This window comes from Thamnophis sirtalis, unplaced genomic scaffold (genome assembly GCF_051295495.1).
Source record: "Thamnophis sirtalis isolate CommonGarterSnake01/CBP01778 unplaced genomic scaffold, rThaSir2_p1.2 scaffold_17, whole genome shotgun sequence".
Lineage (NCBI taxonomy): Eukaryota > Metazoa > Chordata > Lepidosauria > Squamata > Natricidae > Thamnophis > Thamnophis sirtalis.
The window spans coordinates 984,252-1,004,515 of NW_028261397.1; the positions used below are offsets into that span (position 1 = coordinate 984,252).

Consider the following 20,264-nt stretch of genomic DNA (forward strand, 5'->3'; position numbering starts at 1 on the left):
TGCATGCACTGGTGATGGTTACAGGTTCCAAGCCCCCTCCCCACCTTTATAGTTTTTACAAACAGCTTTACCATTTGATCATTTTTAATATCTACATTGGAGTACATCTTTAAAATATTTTCATAGGTTACTCCTTTAGTACGGTTCAGCAGAAAAAATGCACAGTGTTGTCCGCAGGTCACAGCACTGGGGTGTTGCAATTGGCGTTGGTGAAATGTGTACTTCTCAGCTTGCTGCTCCAAAAACATCACTATGGTGTCAGGAAAGTCATGGCTATCCGGAGGTCTTCCATAAGAATCAAAAAATTCACCATATCCTGGAGATGGAAAGTAGAGGGCCAGCCAGTGCTCCCCAGGAAGAGTGTGAGGATGGGTATTTATGATTAATCCAAAAGGTCTTTTGGTGATCTGTCTCTGGGGTAACAGGTCACAAGGGTAGACCCCTAGAAAGGCCTCATTTCCGGAGAACAAGTGGAGGAGCTGCTGTGTGTCCATACTCACATATAATCAAAAAGTACATTCCGTGTGTGACTTATTTCACTAAGGTTTTCAAAGATTGCATAGAGTATCATATTAACGGTGTTGGGGAGGGGCTGTGCAAATCTAATTTCGGCTCTGAGGTTGCCGTTCCTGATCAATGAATAGTGCTCAGAGCAGCCCTGATCAGGACTCAAGTCAAAACAATACAAAGTATACCCTCGGTTAAACTCTTCCCGGCTGATTAACAATGGTCTTTCTTTCATGCCTTTGCCTGTTGCTTGCACCATCTGCATGTACTCTCTCACAAAAAGTCCATGCTCATAATCAGGCTGAAGAGGCTTTGCGGGGATCTGTTCACCATCACAATGCAGGGCGCAGAAATTGACATTGCAGTGTTGAAAATTGAATGGATTTCTTTCATAATCCCCACTAAAAGCGGCATTGTCCACAAACCCAATCACTAATTGTTTAGGCAGTTGACCCAGAAATAGATTTTCCTGATTACACACAAGACTACCTGCGGGAATGCTGTAAACCTTCATCCCCACTCGATCAATGGGGTATTTGGCATTGGCGGTTAGCAAAGCTTCTGCATGGCCAAGGCGCACTCCTGGGGCTATTTTCACATGTTTTACAAAGAGAGAAGCTGCCAGGAGTTGCACTTTGTAATTCTCATTGCCATCCTTCATCACACAAAATTCATTTCTGCTTCTTGTGAGTTTGACTTTCACATCTATGCCATTAATTAGCAGTCTGTCTTGAAAAAACAGATCACTATGCAGAGGCCCAAGCAGGTCCCATTTTCGACTACCGCTCGTGTGTCTCGCTCTCGCTTTGAAACCAGAGTTCCCAGCCGCTGTCAGTAGAGTACTCTTCATGGTTACAAAAGGCAGCAAAGGCCGCACCTGTGTAAGTGGGGCCATTGTCTGTTTTTAATTCTTTTGGGTGTCCTAGCGATGCAAGGGTCCGAATACAATGATTAATAACATGTTTGGTGGCTTCACCCCTTTGGGGGGAATGCCATAATGTAGCCTGAATACGTATCAATGGAAACATATAAATATTTCCAAGGGGCAAATGGAGGATATTGAGTCACATCCATTTGCCAAATTTGGCAACACTCTGTCCCCCTGGGGTTAACTCCCATCGGGAGGGAATGCACTTGCCGGCTACAGGTGGGGCATTGTTGAATGATTGCTGATGCCTCCGCCGACGTAAGGCCAAATTGTTTTATGAGCGCTTTTTTATTCTGGTGAAAGTAAGAGTGGCTATCCCAAGGTGTGATAGCAGAACAAACATTGATATGGGGTGGGGGGGCTGATGCCGCAGCATCAGCAACATCATTGCCCTCCTGGAGAGGCCCAGGGAAAGGCTGATATGGGAGACATGGAAAAAATAACAGCGAGAGGAGACAAGACCTAGTAAAGTGAGAAACAGAGGCAAAAGTTGTGAATCAATAGAAGGAGAGAGATAAGACTCATACAAAGAGGTTATAATCTGAGTCACATAAAGACTATCAAGAATTAAGTTAAACGGTCATTTGTCAAATAACTGAAAGGCCAAGATGGAAGCGGCCAATTCATCTCTTTGAGCATATTTTTGTGGCTCTGTGAGCTGGGTGTACCATGTACCATCCTCCTGCCAGGCACATGCTCCCCGATGTTTGCTCCCATTGGCAAAGACAGTTATAGCGTCTTTGATAGGAAAAAGCTGTTGAAGGAGGCTTCCACTGGAGCGGAAGGGCTTTTGTAATTAGGGCTGCAAAAAGGGCGGGTTTCTGAGAAATAGTGGATTTTGGGGTGTGAGACAAGTGTCATGAGATCACATTCTTGGGGAATCAAATTTGGATTGGGGAGGCCACACTGCAGCACTCCCATGGGTTGGAGAATTTTATTAACAGCCCGCAAATCATGCAAAAAACGCCATTTACCAGATTTCTCTCTTCTCTCTCTTTCCCTCTCTTCACTTTCTCTTTACTCTCTACTGCCCAACCTGTCCCCATAATTTACCTATTTTCCTAAATAGGCGCGGTTCCCTTACTGGATCCCTCGCTCACTCAAACACACACACACAACTTACACATGCACAAAACCATTTTTCTCCACTCCAATTCGGATCCTATAAATCAATTGCTCTGTGAAACATCTGTGAAAAGAATTCCAAGGGCTTCCCGGGGGTCCGTGGCCTGCAGAGGCCCCGTATCAAACCCATCCCCTCCCTTTAGCTGAGGGGCGGTAACATTGTTGGACAGACCCTTGGCAATCGCCTTGTTAATCTCTCTAAGGTATTCGGAGGCCCAAATGGCATACTGAGAGGGGGTAAGAAGCATGCCGAGGAGAAGTTTCCAATCCTCCAGCACATAGGGATCCCCTGACAAAAGGTTTCGGAACAGTCCTTTGCAGTACGGGGATTGCACCCCATAGGTGGAAACGGCTTGCTTAAGATCCTTAAGAGCCCTATAGGGGATTGAGATATAATTAGGCACAACCACCCCAGCCGCGTTGGTTTGAAAGGAAACGGGGAAACAATCCTGTGTCAATTCCATGTCCCCTTGATCGTAAGCATCGCACAGAGCGTCTTGGAGAGCGCTATGCCACACTTGCGGGGCGGGGGAAGGGGCGGAAGGGAGAGGGGAAACCTTCTCTTCCGGAGGGGCCGGGGGAGTTGGAGGGGTCTCGGAGAGGGCCATCGCCTGGCTAGCAGGAGGGGCGATCTCGTAGTGCGGGGAGATGTTGCCGAGGGCTTAAAAGCAGCCCCCTGCATATCTTCCTCATGAATTTGAAGGCATCTTACAAGAAGTCTCCAAGTAGTGAGAACTTCTGGCGGGGCTCGAGGTTCCTCATGGAAGTAATTTGATCCATAAGGAGACTTTAAGAGAGCCCTTCACAGGGTAAATGGGACAATTCTTAGATGTAAGCCAATAGAGAGAGGAAATGTTTTTTCGGGGGAAAGGGAAGCGGGCGACCTGCCGCTTGAGAGATTGCAACAGACAATTTGACGATATCCCGAAGCTCCTGCAGGTGTGCAGTCTGAGCCTTCGAGAAGCCCGAGCCCATACTCACGATTTGGGAGGGTTCTCCGTTCGCTGACAGCCGGCCCTGGTTGCGAGACTTTGTCCAGTCGGGGGTGAGTGAAAGGCTGGCAACACAGGAAATCACATCACGTCTATCACGTCGGGGTCACCAAATGTGAAGTTTCCGTGGTTCGCCCATGAGGCCAATGTTGAGAAAAGACAGAGACAAGCTTTCTTGGGATGGAGCGACCCAGATTGGAGTCTGAGAGCCCCTTTTATTGAGATAGGACAAAGGCAGGAGGAGCAATAGCATGTGCTTAAAAACAGCCAAAAGTACAATTTCTAATCTACTGCTCAGTCTATATATGGTTAAATCCTGGACATCAATGGTAGGGCACATCTCAGAATGTTATGTTATGCACTATCAAGATGTTATGGCGTTCTAGGAGTTTGTTTTCTCCTGTGTGATTCAGCGTGACTCTGCAGGCCCTAGTATGAACTAGGCCATGGAGGACACACACCTACACAAGGAGTTATATTACAACAGACATTCTTGCTATTCTCGTTGGGGATAAGTGCCATCTGTAAAACATCTTATACAAATTCTCTTTATACGCAGTTGACATTGTCATTTTATAGTTTTAAGTCAATGATTGATATCCAGACTGGAATTTTTAATTAATGTAATTTCTTAATCTTCTCCCAGTTTAATAACAAAGCCTCCCTTATATAATGTCTTCTAAAGTAACCATGTGCTTTGGTTCCCTTATACCATAAGAACGCATGCCATCCCAACAGCAAGTCGTGACTCTCTAAGTTCAAAAGCCTAACATTTCTTAACATTGTCCAATCTTTAACCCACATCAGGCTTGTTGCCTGGTAATATAGCTCCCAGTCAGGTAAGCCCCACCCTCCTCTTGTTTTAGCATCTTGCAACACTTTAAGTTTTATTCTTGCTTTTTTCCTCTGCCATATAAATTTCAACAGCATTTTATTTAGATCTTCAAAATAATCTTTCCCCAAGCTAATTGGGATTGTCTGTAACAAGTATAAGATTCTAGGTAAAATGTTCAATTTAATTGTTGAGATTCTCCCAATCATTGATAATTGTAGATTTCCCCATTTCATCAAGTCCGTTGCAATTTGTTGCTTCAATCTAAAATAGTTATCCTCTTTGAGAGTACTACACCTAGCTGTTAAAGAAGATCCCCAAATATTTGACCTTGTTCGTAACTTGCATCTCCAAGATTTCTGCCAATTCTTCTTTTTGTTTTGATGATATGTTCTTTGTCAAGATTTTTGTTTTGTCTTTATTTATTTTCAAGCCTGCTACTTTTCCATACTCCTCAATTCTTTCTATCAATTTAGGTGTAGATTCAAGTGGCTCCTGGAGAATGAAGACTAAATCATCTGCAAAAGCTTGCAACTTATATTCTTCTTTTTAAATAGTCATTCTCTTTATTTCTTCCTCTTCTCTGACCCTTCTATTTAGGACTTCTAACGTTAAGACAAAAAATAACGGTGATAAGGGGCAGCCTTGTCTCGTACCTCTCTTTATTCCAATAGGGTCTGTCAATTCTCCATTTATCATTATCTTAGCTGTTTGCTTGTGATATGCCGTTTGTATAGCTTGAATAAAATTCTTACCAAAGTTCATCGGTTCCATTTGTTGTATCATGAATCGCCAGTTCACATTATCAAAAGCCTTCTGCGCGTCAAGGAACATCAAAGCCATTTGCTTTTCAGAATGAGCCTCATAGTATTCCAAGGTGTCCAAAATTATTCTTATATTTTAGTATTTAGTATTTTAGTATTTTATTGTCACTTATAGGCCGCCCTTTTCCCTGAGCGGACTCAGGGCGGCTTACAACTCATGGGAAGGGGGTGCAAGACAGAACGTAAAATAATATGTGAGTACAAATAATAATAGCAATAAAACACAACATTCATTCAACATTCGGGTGGGGTGTATGAAGATCTTATCCCCAGGCCTGACGGGATAGCCAGATCTTAAGGGCTGTGCGGAAACTCTGGACTGTGGTGAGGGTGCGAATCTCTACGGGGAGATCGTTCCAAAGGGTCGGAGCTGCTACTGAGAAGGCTCTCCTCCGCGTAGTCGCCAGTCGGCACTGACTGGCGGATGGAACTCGGAGGAGGCCCACTCTGTGCGATCTGATGGGACGAAGGGAGGTAATCGGCAGAAGGCGGTCTCTCAAGTACTCAGATCCACTACCATGAAAGGCTTTATGGGTGGTAAGTAGCACCTTGAAGCGCACCCGGAGATCAACAGGTAGCCAGCGCAGCTCGCGGAGGATGGGTGTTATGTGGGCGTACCGTGGTGCGCCCACTATCACTCGCGCGGCCGCATTTTGGACTAGCTGAAGTCGCCGGATGCTCTTCAAGGGCAGCCCCATGTAGAGCACATTGCAGTATTCCAGCCTGGAGATCACAAGGGCTCGAGTGACTGTTGTGAGAGCCTCCCGGTTCAGGTAGGGTCGCAACTGGCGTACCAGGCGAATCTGGGCAAATGCCCCCCTGGTCACAGCCGACAGATGGTGGTCAAAAGTCAGCTGTGGGTCCAGGAGGACTCCCAAGTTGCGAACCCTATCTGTGGGGTGTAGAATTTGACCCCCCAGCCTGAGTGATGGAACACTGGCCAAATTATTGGGAGGGAAACACAACAGCCATTCGGTCTTGTCTGGGTTGAGTACCAGTTTGTTAGCTCTCATCCAGTTCTTAATGGCCTCAAGACCCTGGCTCATCACGTCCACCGCTTCATTGAGTTGGCACGGGGCGGACAGATATATTATATTATATTATCCTTAATTTGTCTCTTTGGTAGAAAACCATTTTGATCTGAGTGGATAAACCCATTTAAATATTTTTTAAGTCTCTCTGCCAGTATAGATGCGGATAATTTATAGTCTTGAGTTTAGCAAGGAGATTGGTCTATAGTTCTTAATTTGCATATGGTCTGCCTCCTCTTTAGGTAGCAATGTAATATAGGCTTCTAACCATGAATTTGGTATTTTGCTTTCAACCATTACTTCATTCATAACTTCTAGGAGAGGAAGAGACAAGGATCCCGCTAGGGTTTCGCAAAATTCCACTGGTAGGCCATCCAATTCCCATTATTTTGTCTTTTAAGAGCTTCAGATAGCTCCATCATTGTTATTTTACCTTCTAGTATAATTCTAATGTCGTTTGGTATCTGGGGGAGATTGGTATCCTGTAAGTATTGCTTGACTCCTCCCTCTTCTATATTCTCTTGTTCATACAACTTAGCATAATAGTCCTGTGTTGTGGCCCGGCAGGAGCCGTTGGCCACCAGGTGGCGGCAGAGCACTGGATCAGATGCCTTGGTTCACTTGTGCCTCCGGATAGACGCCCAGCTGCAGAGGGGGAGGCCTTGCCGTGCATTCCAGGAGACCACTAGCATGCCAGTTCATCAAGAGACTGCGGTTGAATGGGTGGAGCCCATGGAGTTGTGTGCTGTCAGACCCCGAGTGTCACACACAGAGATGGACAGATGACATGCTGAGGGGTTGTGTTTTTACTGTGGGGATCCTGGACACCTGGCTGGGAGTTGCCCCAAGAAGAGTAGGAGGGTTGCGTGGCCTGCGGCCTTACCTCAGCAACGAACTATCATGTCGGGAAACCAGCACGTTTATGTGGCTCTGGTACCCTGCTCATACAAGGTAATGTGCATCCATGGTGTGAGGAACCAAAGGGCGGATGCCCTGTCTAGGAAACTGGAGAACTCTGACCCTGCGGACTCGCTTCCACTCCGGACTGTTCTACCCGTCGCATCCTGCGCTGCAGTTCATCATCCCGTGAGCATACGGTCTCTGATACGGGATGCGCAGCGGGGTGACGATGGGTGGAGCAATGAAAGGCGGAAGTAGGGCCAGCTTCCCCGTCGACTTTTGAGGGGGATCTTTTGAAGAATCGGGACCGGCTCTATGTTCCCGCAGGGCCCATCCGTGGACGGGTGCTTTCTCAGTTTCATGATGCTCCCATTGTGGGTTTTTCCGGACATTGCGCCTGGTCTCCTGTACGTTTTGGTGGCCCCGGTTACGAAATGACGTGCGGAAGTGCATGGTGTCAGATCCAACATTGAAGTGAGTGAGCGATGACGCAAAGGGAGTGTGCGTGTTTTGTGTATACATCTGCATGCTGCATTTTACGGTTCCACCACAAAACCGCGGTAGACGAAAGCACGCTCGACGGAAGTGCGTACGTGATGTCATCACAGCGCGACGAAAACAGCACGCTGTGAGCGGTAAACTTAAAATTAAAGGGTAAATCTAAACCTAACCCCCCCAAACCTAACCCTAAACCTAACCCTTAACCTAACCCTAAACCTAACTCTAAACCTAACCCTTAACCTAACGCTAAACCTAACGCTAACGCTAACCCTTAACCTAACCCTAACCCTAACCCTAATGCTTAACGTAACCCTAAACCTAACCCTAACCCTTAACCTAACCCTAACCTTTATGTGAATCGGCTTGCTTTAAAAGCGCTTTTTAAAGCGCCCTTTTTTCTCCGCGGTCGTATTTGTCGCGCTGCTGATGACGTCAGGTACGAGCTTTAATCGGGCGCGCTTTAGTGGACCGCGGTTTTGACGGGTGACGCATTTTACACCTGAATCCATTATCACTGGGTGGCTAAAAGATTCAAATAGGAAATATTACGTAATGATCTTCGGTCTGTTCCCTGAATTGGTTAAAATAGTGTGTGTGTGTGTGTGTGTTGTTGTTGTTGTGCACATGAGAACACACAACTGAGGGGCTAATACATTCCAATGAAGAATATTATGGGTCGTCTTCAACTTACAACAACAGTTAAGCCCCAAATTTCCATTGCTGAGCAAGGTAGTTGTTAAGTGAGTTTTGCCCCATTTTACAAGTGAATCACTGCAATTGTTAAGGTAGCCAAATGGCTGTTAAATGAACGTTTTTCTGGTTTTGTTAGAAGGTCACAAAAGGGGATCCCATCACGTGACCCTGGGACACTGCAACCGTCGCAAATATGAGGCAGTTGCCAAGCGTCACATGAATGTGTGGATGTTACGACGATTGTAAGTGTGAAAAACTGTCATGGGTCACTTTTTTCATGCCTTTGTAACTTCGAACAGTCACTAAACAAAATGTCATAAGGCGAGGACTCCCTCAACCTTCACATGAGGAATATTAAATATTGACTTTCCTGTCCTTTCCCCGAGTTGGTTAAAAGATGTGGGTGTAAATTCTGGAGCAATTGTGGGGACGTTATTCCTTCTCTGTTATTCTAGGTTGCCCATGGATAGCATCTGCAGTGCTCAAGGGGGGGGCATAGCAGCTGACACCCCCATCCCACCCCAGCCATTCCAGAGCCTCGGATGGCACAGGGACAATCCTGCCCCCGTTTCAGGCCACGATAACCGGCCAGGATCCTCCGTGTCCAAGATGGGCTGGAGGGCCCTGGAGCGAAAGAGAAATGTAGCTCAGCCCTTCTGAATGAATCCTTCCTTCGGCCTTTCGTAGTTTTTAATAATTCAGCATGAAAATAATGCAGGGGGAAAATAATTTTAATAGCACAGGATGAAAAGTGTTCTCTTGGACTGCTGGAGTGGCAGGAATGCCCCTTTCCTACTGAAGAGCAAAAGGAATATTTGGATCAGGTACCACCCCCACCCCCCCAGCATCGCTATGGATTAATCCAGTCGGCATCTCCTGGCCCCTTACATAAACCACTTTGGTCTGCCCTTAAATTTGGGGCTGCCCAATCTTGGGAACCTTAAGATGTGCATTTCCACTCCCAGAATTGCCCAACCAGCCATGGTCAGAGAGCACCAAGGACCCCAGAATCTCCTCCTGCTCCTTTCCTTCCCTTCAAATGCTTCCCCCCTTCTCTCTGATAGCCCCTCAAATATTGGAAGACTGCTATCATGTCATCCCTCGTCCTTCTCTTCATTAGACATTCCCAGTTCCTGCAACGGTTCTTCATATGACTTAGCCTTCTCCAGTCCCTTAATCTTCTCTGTTGCTCTTCTCTGCACTCTTTCCAGAGTCTCCACCTCTTTTTTTACATCATGGCGACTAAACGTGGATGCAATATTCCAAGTGTGGCCTTACCTTATAAAGCAGTATTAGCACTTCGCGTGACCTTGATTCTCTCCCTCTCTTGATGCAGCCTAGAACTGGGTTGGCTTTTCAGCCCTGGACTAATTGTAGAGGTATTTGATGTGATTTTGGGGTGATTTTGTGTCTGCTTTTCCATGTGATTTTTCCTCCCTTCAGCTCAGAAAAATTAAGGGACCAAATTTAAAGAGGAAATATTTAGCTGGTCAGTCCCAGCAGCCTCTCGCTGAATTCCCAGAGCTTCTTGGCCAGCTGGTCATCACAGGCCAGTGGACTGGGCACCTTCGGCTGGCAGTCCGCGAAATACCTCCCGCTCAGCCCCTCGATGCCCTCCTCGGTGGCGCAGTAGATGGAGGTCTGAGCCCCAGCTTCGCTATTTCGGACGAACAGTTTGGAGGACCAAACCAACCAAAGTGTCCACCAGGGATGGGAGCGAGTAATTTCGGTTTTAACAACTCCTGAAATCAAAAGCAGAGAGAACGTGTCTGGGATGGATGGTGGGGAGATCCCAAATGTACAATAACTGTTTCCCACCGGGAACTATGGCATAGTGGCGCAGTGGTTAAATGCAGCACTGCAGGCCACTTCAGCTGACTGCTAGTTCGGCAGTTCAGCGGTTCAAATCTCACCAGCTCAGGGTTGACTCAGCCTTCCGTCCTTCCGAGGCGGGTAAAATGAGGACCTGGATTGTTGTTGGGGGCAATATGCTGACTCTGTAAACCGCTTAGAGAGGGCTGAAAGCCCTATGAAGCGGTATATAAGTCTAACTGCTATTGCTATTGCTAATATGTTTCTTGCAGTCGTTCCATTACTCAACTAGGTAGCATCATCAGTGCTAAAAGGGAGAGGGTTTTCAGGGTGGGGGAGGAAGAAGGGGGAAAGGACAGTCTGAGGAGGAGGGGAGGAAGGAGGGAGAGGGGAGGAGGAGGAAGAGGGAGTGATGGGAGCAGAAGGAATGGAAGGGAAGGGGAGGTGATGGAGGAGGAGGAAGGAAGGAGCAGAAAAGGCAAAAGATAACAGACTGGGGGAAATCTCATCCCTGTCTTGGACTGGCGGGTTGGACTAGAAGACCTCTGGAAGAGAATCCCCACCTTAAGGTGACGAAGAGTCCTACCAAGGGGGAGGCCTCGGAGGAGGAAAATGCCGAAGAACAAACGTGTATACCAATCACCATGGCGGTAAAGAGAAGGCCCCAGATGCCACCACAGAAGAGTCATCTGGGCCAACAACCTCTGGAAGAGGATCCCCAACTTAAGGTGACGAAGACTCCTACCAAGGGGGAGGCCTCGGAGGAGGAAAATGCCGAAGATGACCCAATGGTGAATGCACCCATCCGCCCCTTCGCCTTCCAAGTCAACCTCCAAGTACCTGAGACGGGGGTGGAAGGGGAAGTTAAAGCAGTTGTGGACACTGGTTGCACTCGATGCTTAATCAGCATGTCGATTGTCAAGCAACTAGGCATGAACACAAGATCTCTAGCCTGCCCCATTCGGGTTGAGCAGGTAGATGGAACGCTAATTGGAGGGGCCCAAGCCATGCTAGTAACTGAACTGGTAAAGTTACAAGTGGGCCGCCACTGCGAGCTTCTCAGACTCATAGTGGCTCCAGAGCAGAGGTGGGTTCCTACCAGTTTGCACCTATTCGGTAGAACCGGTTCATCAAATCTACCGAACCGGTTAGAAGAGGTTCCACCAGTGGACCCGGAAAGCAGGCCACACCTACAGAAGAGGTTCCAAAATTTTTTGAAACCCACCACTGGCAAGGACCTTGTAACTTGACAGCTTTAAGACTTGCATGCTTCAATGCCAGAGTTTCTGAATAGCTACTTGGACCGACCTAAGTACTAATTCATAATTTCATATCTGGTCACATGGGTGGCAAGCCACTCCCACAAAGGAGGCCACACCCACAGAGTAGGTTCCAACAATTTTTGAAACCCACCACTGCTCCAGAGATGCCGGAAAAAATAATCTTGGGGCTTGCGTGGCTTGACAAGTGGAAGCCTACGATAAAGTGGGAATATGGTGGTAGGAAATTGATGATGGTGTTTGAGCCGCTACCACCGGTAGAGGAAAAGGGCCAGCCAGGGATGATTGAATCCATGAGCCCAGAACCTGCAGCAGAGACAAAAAAACCCAGGGGTCCAGCAAGTACCAAAAAACTTGTTGGGGGATGTTTTGCCGAGAAAACCGCAGTATGACAGTAATGGAAGCCAGGATAAACTGATGACAGCTATGAAATTGGCGCTCCCAACAGACCAGTGGCTCAACAACAACCAGGAAATCCTAACGATGGATTAGCCTGGAAGGGGTCCAAACTGTACGTCTCCGCGGGGTTGAGGCTGGAAGTTCTACAGCGAAGCCATGAGGCGGAACTAGGAGGTCACTTTGGATTCCTAAAAATGCTCCACCTCGTCAGGCATCAACTTTGTTGGCCAAAGACGGAATCAGAAGTGGACGATTATGTAAAAAGCTGTGCTACTTGCGTAACGATGAAACCACTGCCGGAGAAGTCCCCTGGACTACTACAATGAATGGCCAGCCCTAACCGACCATGGGAAGAGATCGCAATGGACTTCATCGTGGGACTCCCAGACAGCAGTGGGAACAGAGGAATCTGGACAGTTATTGACTTGGGTTCCACCACAAAACCGCGTTCGACTAAAGGACGCTCAACGAAACCGCGTAGCTGACGTCATCACAGCGCGACAACAGCACGGAGACAGAAGCACGCTGTAAACGCTAAACCTAAAATTAACCCCTAAACCTAAACCTAACCCCCCTAAACCTAATCCTAAACCTAACCCTAAACCTAACCCTTAACCTAACCCTAAACCTAACCCTAACCCTAACCCTAACCCTAAACCTAACCCTAAACCTAACCCTTACCTTAACTTGAATCGGCTTGCTTTCAAAGCGCTATTTAAAGCGCCCTTCTTTCTCCGCGCTCGCTGTTGTCGCCCTGTTGATGACGTCAGCGACGCGGTTTAATCGGGCGCGCTTTAGTCGAGCGTGGTTTTGTTGTGCCACAATTGACTTGGTCTCCAAGCAGGCGCACTTCATCGCTTGCTAAGGGTTGCCGTCCGCAAAGAAATTAGCGAAAATGTTTGTGAAACACATTTATCGCCTGCACAAATTGCCCAAGAGGGTCATATCAGACCGCGGAGTCCAGTTCACAGCCAAGTTCTGGAGGGAGGTCCTGAGATCCATTGGGTCCACACAAGAATTGAGCTCAGAGGTTCATCCCAGCACGAACTGCGCAGCAGAGAGAGCCAATGCGGTGGTGGAACAATACATCCGGTGCTTTGTGGACTATCACCAAGACAACTGGTCGGACTTGCTACCCTTCGCTGAAGTGGCGTACAATGATGTGGTCCACAGCAGCATAACGGTTTTCCAAATTACTAGTGGCATGGAATTTGTTGCCATACCATAGCTGCCTAGAGAACCTCCCTTCTCCATGTCTTGTAATGAATGGAGGAACACGCTAAAGAAAGGATGGGAGAATACGAAGAAGGCTCTAGCAGATGCAAGAATCAAGCTGATAAACACCGCTCGCTCCAAACCCCCTTCCGTGTGGGGGACAAAGTTTTTGTGCCTACCAAAGACATAAGATTAAGAATGCCTAGCAAGGAATTTGGTCCAAAATTTCTAGGTCCATTCCCAATAGTGAAGATAGTTAACCCAGTTACAGTTCAACTCAGTCTACCCAGAAGTCTAGGGGAAATTGGCCCAGAATTTCATTGTAGCTTGTTGAAACTAGTAATTGGGTCTAGCATAAGACCATCCACCCAAGCTTTCCCTCCTCCTGTAATGATAGGAGGGGAACCACAATCTGAGGTGGAAAAGATTGTAGACTCCAGGCTGAATAGGGGTCGCTTACAGTATTTAGTGCATTGGGAGGGCTACCCTTTGTCTGAAGCCACTTGGGTGAAAATCTGGAACTTAAACGTGGAGAAGTTAGTAGAACAATTCCACGAGACGTTTTCCGATAAGCCAAAGGGTCCCCGGGTTGGGGGGGAGAGGTGGTTAATTGTGTTACGTTAACTTTTTTAAATTCTCTTTTCAGGAAACGTTTTTCCTCTGAGGAGAGGCCGTCTGTCAGGCCTGCAGTTTTATCCCTTTTAGGATTTTTGGCCTGCCACACTCTCTCTTATTTTATTATGCTGTTTCATTAGTGTAGTAGTTGGGGGGGGAATAGAAAGGAGTAGAATTGTGGAAGGTGTTGTTGTCATTCTTTTCTAGAAGCCAAGGTCAGCTTTTGTCTCCGCACCTGACCGGAACCAGCTAGGTGGAGATGCCAGCGTGGAAGAAGATTGGACCATGTGATGGATTTGTGGGTGTGGGGACAAGATCATGAACTTTCAACTGGGTGGGAATCCTAGGTAACCTCCAGAATTGGGATTCCACAGATGTGCCAAGATGTCTGACTTATTAAATTGGAACTTTAAGGATCATTTTGCCTTGGACTCTGATTTAATTTTGCATGATACTTGGAACGCTGACACAAGGACCCTTACCACCCTAAGATTCTAGAATTCTGGACTTTGGATGGTGGGAGACGTCTCCCTCTCCAGCTGAGATCGATGGAGGAGACTCCCGAGGGGGCTCTGCAGAGGGGGTTGAGGGAGCCTGCAGTGGGAGAGAAATGCCTGGCAGAGCTTCAGCCGAACCTGTGGGGGCTCCATTTGGGGCACCTTGGAGCCGGACTCTTACTCACCTGGATGAACCGCATAGCAGGTGACATTGGTTCCTTCCAACCGGTTGGCCAACTCTCTTGCGTGGAGAATGTTGGCTAGTTTGCTGTTGTTGTAGGATTGTCCACCCTTCATCAGCCACGTGTTCGGTTTGTTGGTGGACTGAAAGTCGATCTTCCCAAAGGTGTGCACACATGAGGACAGAATTACTATCCGGCTCGGGGCACAGCATTTCAGCCGGTCGAGGAGCAGGTGGGTCAGCAGGAAATGGCCCAAGTGGTTGACCTGGAAGGCCTGGTCAAAGCCATCAGCAGTTGGACCACCCTTATAGACCCCTGCCAAAAAAGTAAGCGGATTAGAAGTAGTCCTCGGTTTGAAACAGGTCACTTCGTAATCATTTAAAGTTGCAACGGATTGTCGGGGTTCTGAACGTGGCTCTAATTAAATCATGAGCCTCAAGCCAAGCTTCAAAAGAAACCCAGTTATTTATTAGGCGCTTCATGTGGCACGGACCAAGTGAAGCCAACTCTGGCCTCACTTCATTCGCGCCTTGGCTCTGACCGTGTTGCCCCAAGGTGGGTCATCAGTCACATTCCCCAACAAAGCAATTTTCCAGGTTCTAGAAGTCCCTCCCTCCAGCCACTGTGGGTCTGCATGGAGATGACCTTGATGTTGCCGGCTGTTGCAAGGCTCAATTCCACATCCTAAATAGGAGGGATGCGGGGGACCCCCTACAGGGTAAGGCTGAGGAGTATGTCCAGTTCTTGGCGGACAAGGTTGCTCGGTTTCGGTCGGACTTGGACTCCACCTTTGCAGATCCAGCCGAGACACAGGGGGATAACTTGGCAGACCATCTCTGGGCTGAATTCCAGGATGTTGCCTCAGGGGATGTGGACAAGGCCATACGAGCTGTGAGTGCCTCCACCTGCATACTGGACCCGTGTCCCTCCTGGCTGGTTGCCAACAGCAGTGAGGTGACACGAGGCTGGATCCAGGCGGTCGTTACTGCCTCCCTCCGGGAGGGGCACTTCCCCGCCGCACTTAAAGCGGCGGTGGTGAGACCCCTCCTGAAGAAACCATCCTTGGATCCAGCCGTTCTTAACAACTACCGTCCAGTCTCCAACCTCCCCTTTGTTGGGAAGGTTGTTGAGAAGGTGGTGGCCTTCCAGCTTCAACGGTCCTTGGAGGAAGCTAGTTACCTTGACCCCTTCCAGTCCGGCTTCAGACCTGGTTACAGCACAGAAACTGCTTTGGTCGCATTGACCGATGATCTCTGGAGAGCCAGGGATGGAGGCCATGCGTCCATCCTGGTTCTCCTTGACCTCTCAGCGGCTTTCGATACCATCGACCATGGTATCCTTCTGCGACGACTGCAGGAGGTGGGAGTGGGAGGCACTGTTTTATGGTGGTTCTCCTCCTACCTCTCGGACAGGTCGCAGTCGGTGTTGGTTGGGGGGCAGAGATCGTCCCCGAGGCCCCTAACTTATGGGGTGCAGCAGGGCTCGGTCTTATCCCCCCTACTATTTAACATATACATGAAACCGCTGGGCGAGATCATTCGGAGGCACGGGATAAAATACCATCAATACATGGACGACACACAGTTGTATCTGTCCGCCCCGTGCCAACTCAATGAAGCGGTGGACGTGATGAACCGGGGTCTTGAGGCCGTTAAGAACTGGATGAGAGCTAACAAACTGGTGCTCAACCCAGACAAGACCGAGTGGCTGTTGTGTTTCCCTCCCAATAATTTGGCCAATGTTCCATCACTCAGGCTGGGGGGTCAAATTTTACACCCCTCAGACAGGGTTCGCAACTTGGGAGTCCTCCTGGACCCACAGCTGACTTTCGACCATCATTTGTCAGCTGTGACCAGGGGGGCATTTGCCCAGGTTCACCTGGTGCGCCAGTTGCGGCCCTACCTGAATCGGGAGGCCCTCACAACAGTCACTCGAGCCCTTGTGATCTCTAGGCTGGAATACTGTAATGTGCTCTACATGGGGCTGCCCTTGAAGAGCATCCGGCGACTTCAGCTAGTCCAGAATGCGGCCGCGCGAGTGATTGTGGGCGCACCGAGGTTCGCCCACATAACACCTATCCTCCGCGAGCTGCGTTGGCTACCTGTTGATCTCCGGGTGCGCTTCAAGGTGCTACTTACCACCTATAAAGCCCTTCATGGTAGTGGGTCTGAATACTTGAGAGACCGCCTTCTGCCGATTACCTCCCTCCGTCCCATCAGATCGCACAGATTGGGCCTCCTCCGAATTCCATCCGCCAGTCAGTGCCGACTGGCGACTACGCGGAGGAGAGCCTTCTCAGTAGCAGCTCCGACCTTTTGGAACGATCTCCCCGTGGAGATTCGTACCCTCACCACCGTCCAGACCTTCCGCACAGCCCTTAAGATCTGGCTATCCCGTCAGGCCTGGGGATAAGGTCCCAATCCGCCCCGCCCGAATGCTGAATGAATGTTGTGTTTTACTGTTTTATTTTATTTTATTCACAAATTTTATGTTTTGTCTTGCACTCCCTCCCACGAGTTGTAAGCCGCCCTGAGTCCCCTCAGGGAAAAGGGTGGCCTATAAATGCCAAATAAAACTCTAAAAAAAAAAAAAAAACTCTAAAAACATCCCCGTGCCTATGGCACCTCGAGAGCAGATCAGGAATGCTTCGCGAGTTGACACAGATACAGATAAGCCTAGAAAGCAGGAGGCTGTGAGATCAAATCTTGCCTTAAGCATGAATGTTGGTAATACACAATGTATGTACAATTACTGAAAGATATAAATGTTAATGGAACGTAATCTAAACATGTAGACATTAAATACTGTAACATGAGAGAAACTGTAAAGGGGAAACTGATCAGATTACAGCATTGTTCTAGCAATTGTAACATAGCTGATATGTTAACAAAACCTGTATCTGTGGAAAAGTATAAAGACCATGTCAAATCGTTTGGATTATCAGGTGTACAGCTTTAAATGGGAGGAGTGTCAGGTACTGAGCGTTTAATAGCTGCCAGCTGATGTAAGGTTGTAAGCTGTAAACTTTAAGCTGTTGCAATGATTTAGCGATACATGCATAACCTCTTTAAGACGCTGATGGGGTGCACACAAGTAATTTACCCTTTAAAGAGGTGTTTATATATAGGTGGCCATTAGAGGATGTTTCACTCTCTCGTCGTGTATCTCATTTCTCTCTTTGTGTCCATAGCTGAGTGGCAAGGGATGTTTCTTCCATGTGTACGTCTGTATATATGTACCGAATTTTTCGGAGTCTAAGACTCACTGGAGTCTAAGACGCACCAAGGTTTTGAAGAGGCAAATTTTTTAAAAAAGGTTTTGCACTCTGCGGACCTCCCAAAAATGGCCCATTTTTCACAAAAACGGGCCCGTTTTTTGTCAGAAAAAGGGCATACATAGCCTTTAGGAGGCTTATAGAGTGCTCCTGGAGGCTGGGGGTGGGGCAAAAGGCCCATTTTTCGCTCATTTCTGCCCTCCCCAGCCCCCAGGAGCACTCTGTAAGGCTCCTAAACGCTATGCACGGCCATTTTGGTGAAGGGGTGGGGTTTCAGGAGGCAGAAAAATGCTGTATTCAGTGCATAAGACGCACCCAGATTTTCAGCCTCTTTTTTGAGGGGAAAGGGTGCATCTTATACTCCAAAAAATACGGTATATATAAACCACTATTAATTGTATAAAGGCTGCGTGCTCTGTTTTGCTCCTGGGTATATCTCATAATAATCACGCTGCCAAAACTCTGACAGCCACCTGGGAGACTCCAAGGGATGGGGAGTTCTAGTCCTGTCTTAGGCACAAAAACCAGCTGTGTGACTTTGGGCCAGACGCTCTCTCCCTCTCTCCCAGCCCAACCTACTTTACAGGGTTGTTGTTTTGAGAAAAATAGGAGGAGGAAGGTGTGTTGGATGAACGGACACCATCTTCCCCCTTCCTCACCCAGAGACCCTGGGGGGGAGGGTCTGCTCTGTCCCCACCTGCGTTGTTGATGAGGATGTCCAGACGGGGCTCCGATTCTAAGAAGGTCTGCGCAAAAGCTCGCACGGAGTCCAGGCTGCCCAGATCCAGGATCATCAGGATCACCTCCGAGTTCCCACTTTCCTGGAAAAGGAGCGGAAGGAATCCTGAGCCTCGGGATCGAGTATGGCTTCAAAGGTGGATCCCGATTGACTCACCTTCTGCGTCGGCCTGCTCACCTCCTGGCAATCTCCCTGGGTGGTGCGTAACAAAACAATGCAGGCAATCCTTGACTTATAACCATTCATTTAGCGAACATTCAATGAACGATGCCAATGAAAAAAGAGTGATTTATGACCAGTCCTCACACTTTCAACCCTTATAGCTCCCCCAGGGTCATGTGATCAAAATTTGGGTGCTTGGCAACCGCAATATTTCCGATGATTTCAGTATCCCAGGGTCATATGATTACTATTTGTGATTGTTCCAAGAGGATTCAGACAAGCAAAGTCAATGGTGAGGGGAGCTGAATTCACTTAACAACCACGTGATTCACTTAAGAACTGTAGTGATTTGCCTAACAACTGTGGCATATAAATTGGGTCTGGTTGACTTAACAACTGTCATGGCTGCTTCTGTTCAATCCCTAGGAAAGAAAAACCCTCGACTCCATAGAATTAGAGAAAAAGTGCTTTTACTAGGAAAGAACTGAATACAGCTAACTCAGGCAAGATCTGAAGCAAAAATGTGCGAAGCACCAAATTGAAACAAACCCTCCGAGTTCCCACTTTCCTGGAAAAGGAGTGGAAGGAATCCTGAGCCTCGGGATCGAGTACGGCTTTAAAGGTGGATCCCGACTTACTCACCTTCTGCGTCGGCCTGCTCACCTCCCGTCAATCTCCCTGTGTGGTGCCTAATAAAACAATGCAGGCAATCCTTGACTTAACAAGCATTCATTTAGTGATCATTCAAAGTTACAATGCCACTGAAAAAAGGGATTTACAACTAGTCCTCACACTTATGACCCTCACAGCATCCCGAAATGTCACGTGATGAAAATTCAGACACTTGGGAACCAGCATATATTTACCATGGTGGTGTGTCATGAGGTCATGTGATCATCATCCCAAGAGGATTCCGACAAAGTCAATGGGGGGAGGCCGGATTCACACAACCACCACATGATTCACAAAACAGCTGGAGTGGTTTGCTTAATTAAGGGGCTGCCCCAAAGAAGAGGGACTCAACCTATCGTGCAAAGCCCTTGAAGGCAGGGGAAGAAGCAAGAGATGGAAACTGACCAAGGAGGGAAGTAAGCTGGAACTAAGGAGGAAATTCCTGACAGTGAGGACAGCCAGTGGAACGGCTTGCCACCAGAGGTTTCGAATGCTCCATCACTGGAGGTTTTAAAGCAGAGACTGGACAGCCATTTCTCTGGAATGTTTTAGGGCAGGGCTTGGACTAGGAGGCCTCCAAGGTCTGTAAAGATTCTCCGTCCTCCGGGTCCTGGTTGCCCCAAAGGACCCGAGGTGGCGCAGTGGTTAAATGCAGCATCTATTTCAACTGACTGCAGTTCTGCAGTTCGGCTGTTCAAATCTCACCGGCTCAGGGTTGACTCAGCCTTCCATCCTTCCGAGGTGGGTGAAATGAGGACCCAGACCGCTTAGAGGGGGCTGAGAGCCCTATGAAGCGGTATATAAGTCTAACTGCTATTTCTATCTATCTATCTATCTATCTATCTATCTATCTATCTATCTATCTATCTATCTATCTATCTACCTATTTACCTATCTATCTACCTATTTACCTATTTACCTATTTACCTATCTATCTGTCTGTCTGTCTGTCTGTCTGTCTGTCTGTCTCTATCTATCTATCTATCTATCTATCTATCTATCTATCTATCTACCTACCTATCTACCTATTTACCTGTCTGTCTGTCTGTCTGTCTGTCTGTCTGTCTATCTATCTATCTATCTA

General features: G+C 47.8%; 2 protein-coding genes across 2 annotated transcripts in view; both read right to left on the reverse strand.

Annotated features, from left to right (window-relative positions):
- Positions 1-496: 496 nt before the first annotated feature.
- Positions 497-1,357, reverse strand: LOC148042362 (uncharacterized protein F54H12.2-like). The gene has a single exon (XM_087702896.1). It carries the CDS (start codon positions 1,355-1,357, stop codon positions 497-499), a length of 861 nt encoding a protein of 286 aa, XP_087559022.1.
- Positions 1,358-9,690: 8,333 nt separating this feature from the next.
- LOC106551004 (dehydrogenase/reductase SDR family member 13) overlaps positions 9,691-20,264 on the reverse strand; it is an 18,153-nt gene continuing 7,579 nt past the window's right edge. The window contains exons 3-5 of the mRNA XM_087702811.1: positions 18,305-18,428; positions 14,337-14,648; positions 9,691-10,075 (exon numbers count right to left, since the gene is read on the reverse strand). Coding sequence (XP_087558937.1) covers positions 9,816-10,075; positions 14,337-14,648; positions 18,305-18,428 — 696 coding nt within the window. The 3' untranslated portion in view covers positions 9,691-9,815. The remainder of the gene's footprint in view (positions 10,076-14,336; positions 14,649-18,304; positions 18,429-20,264) is intronic.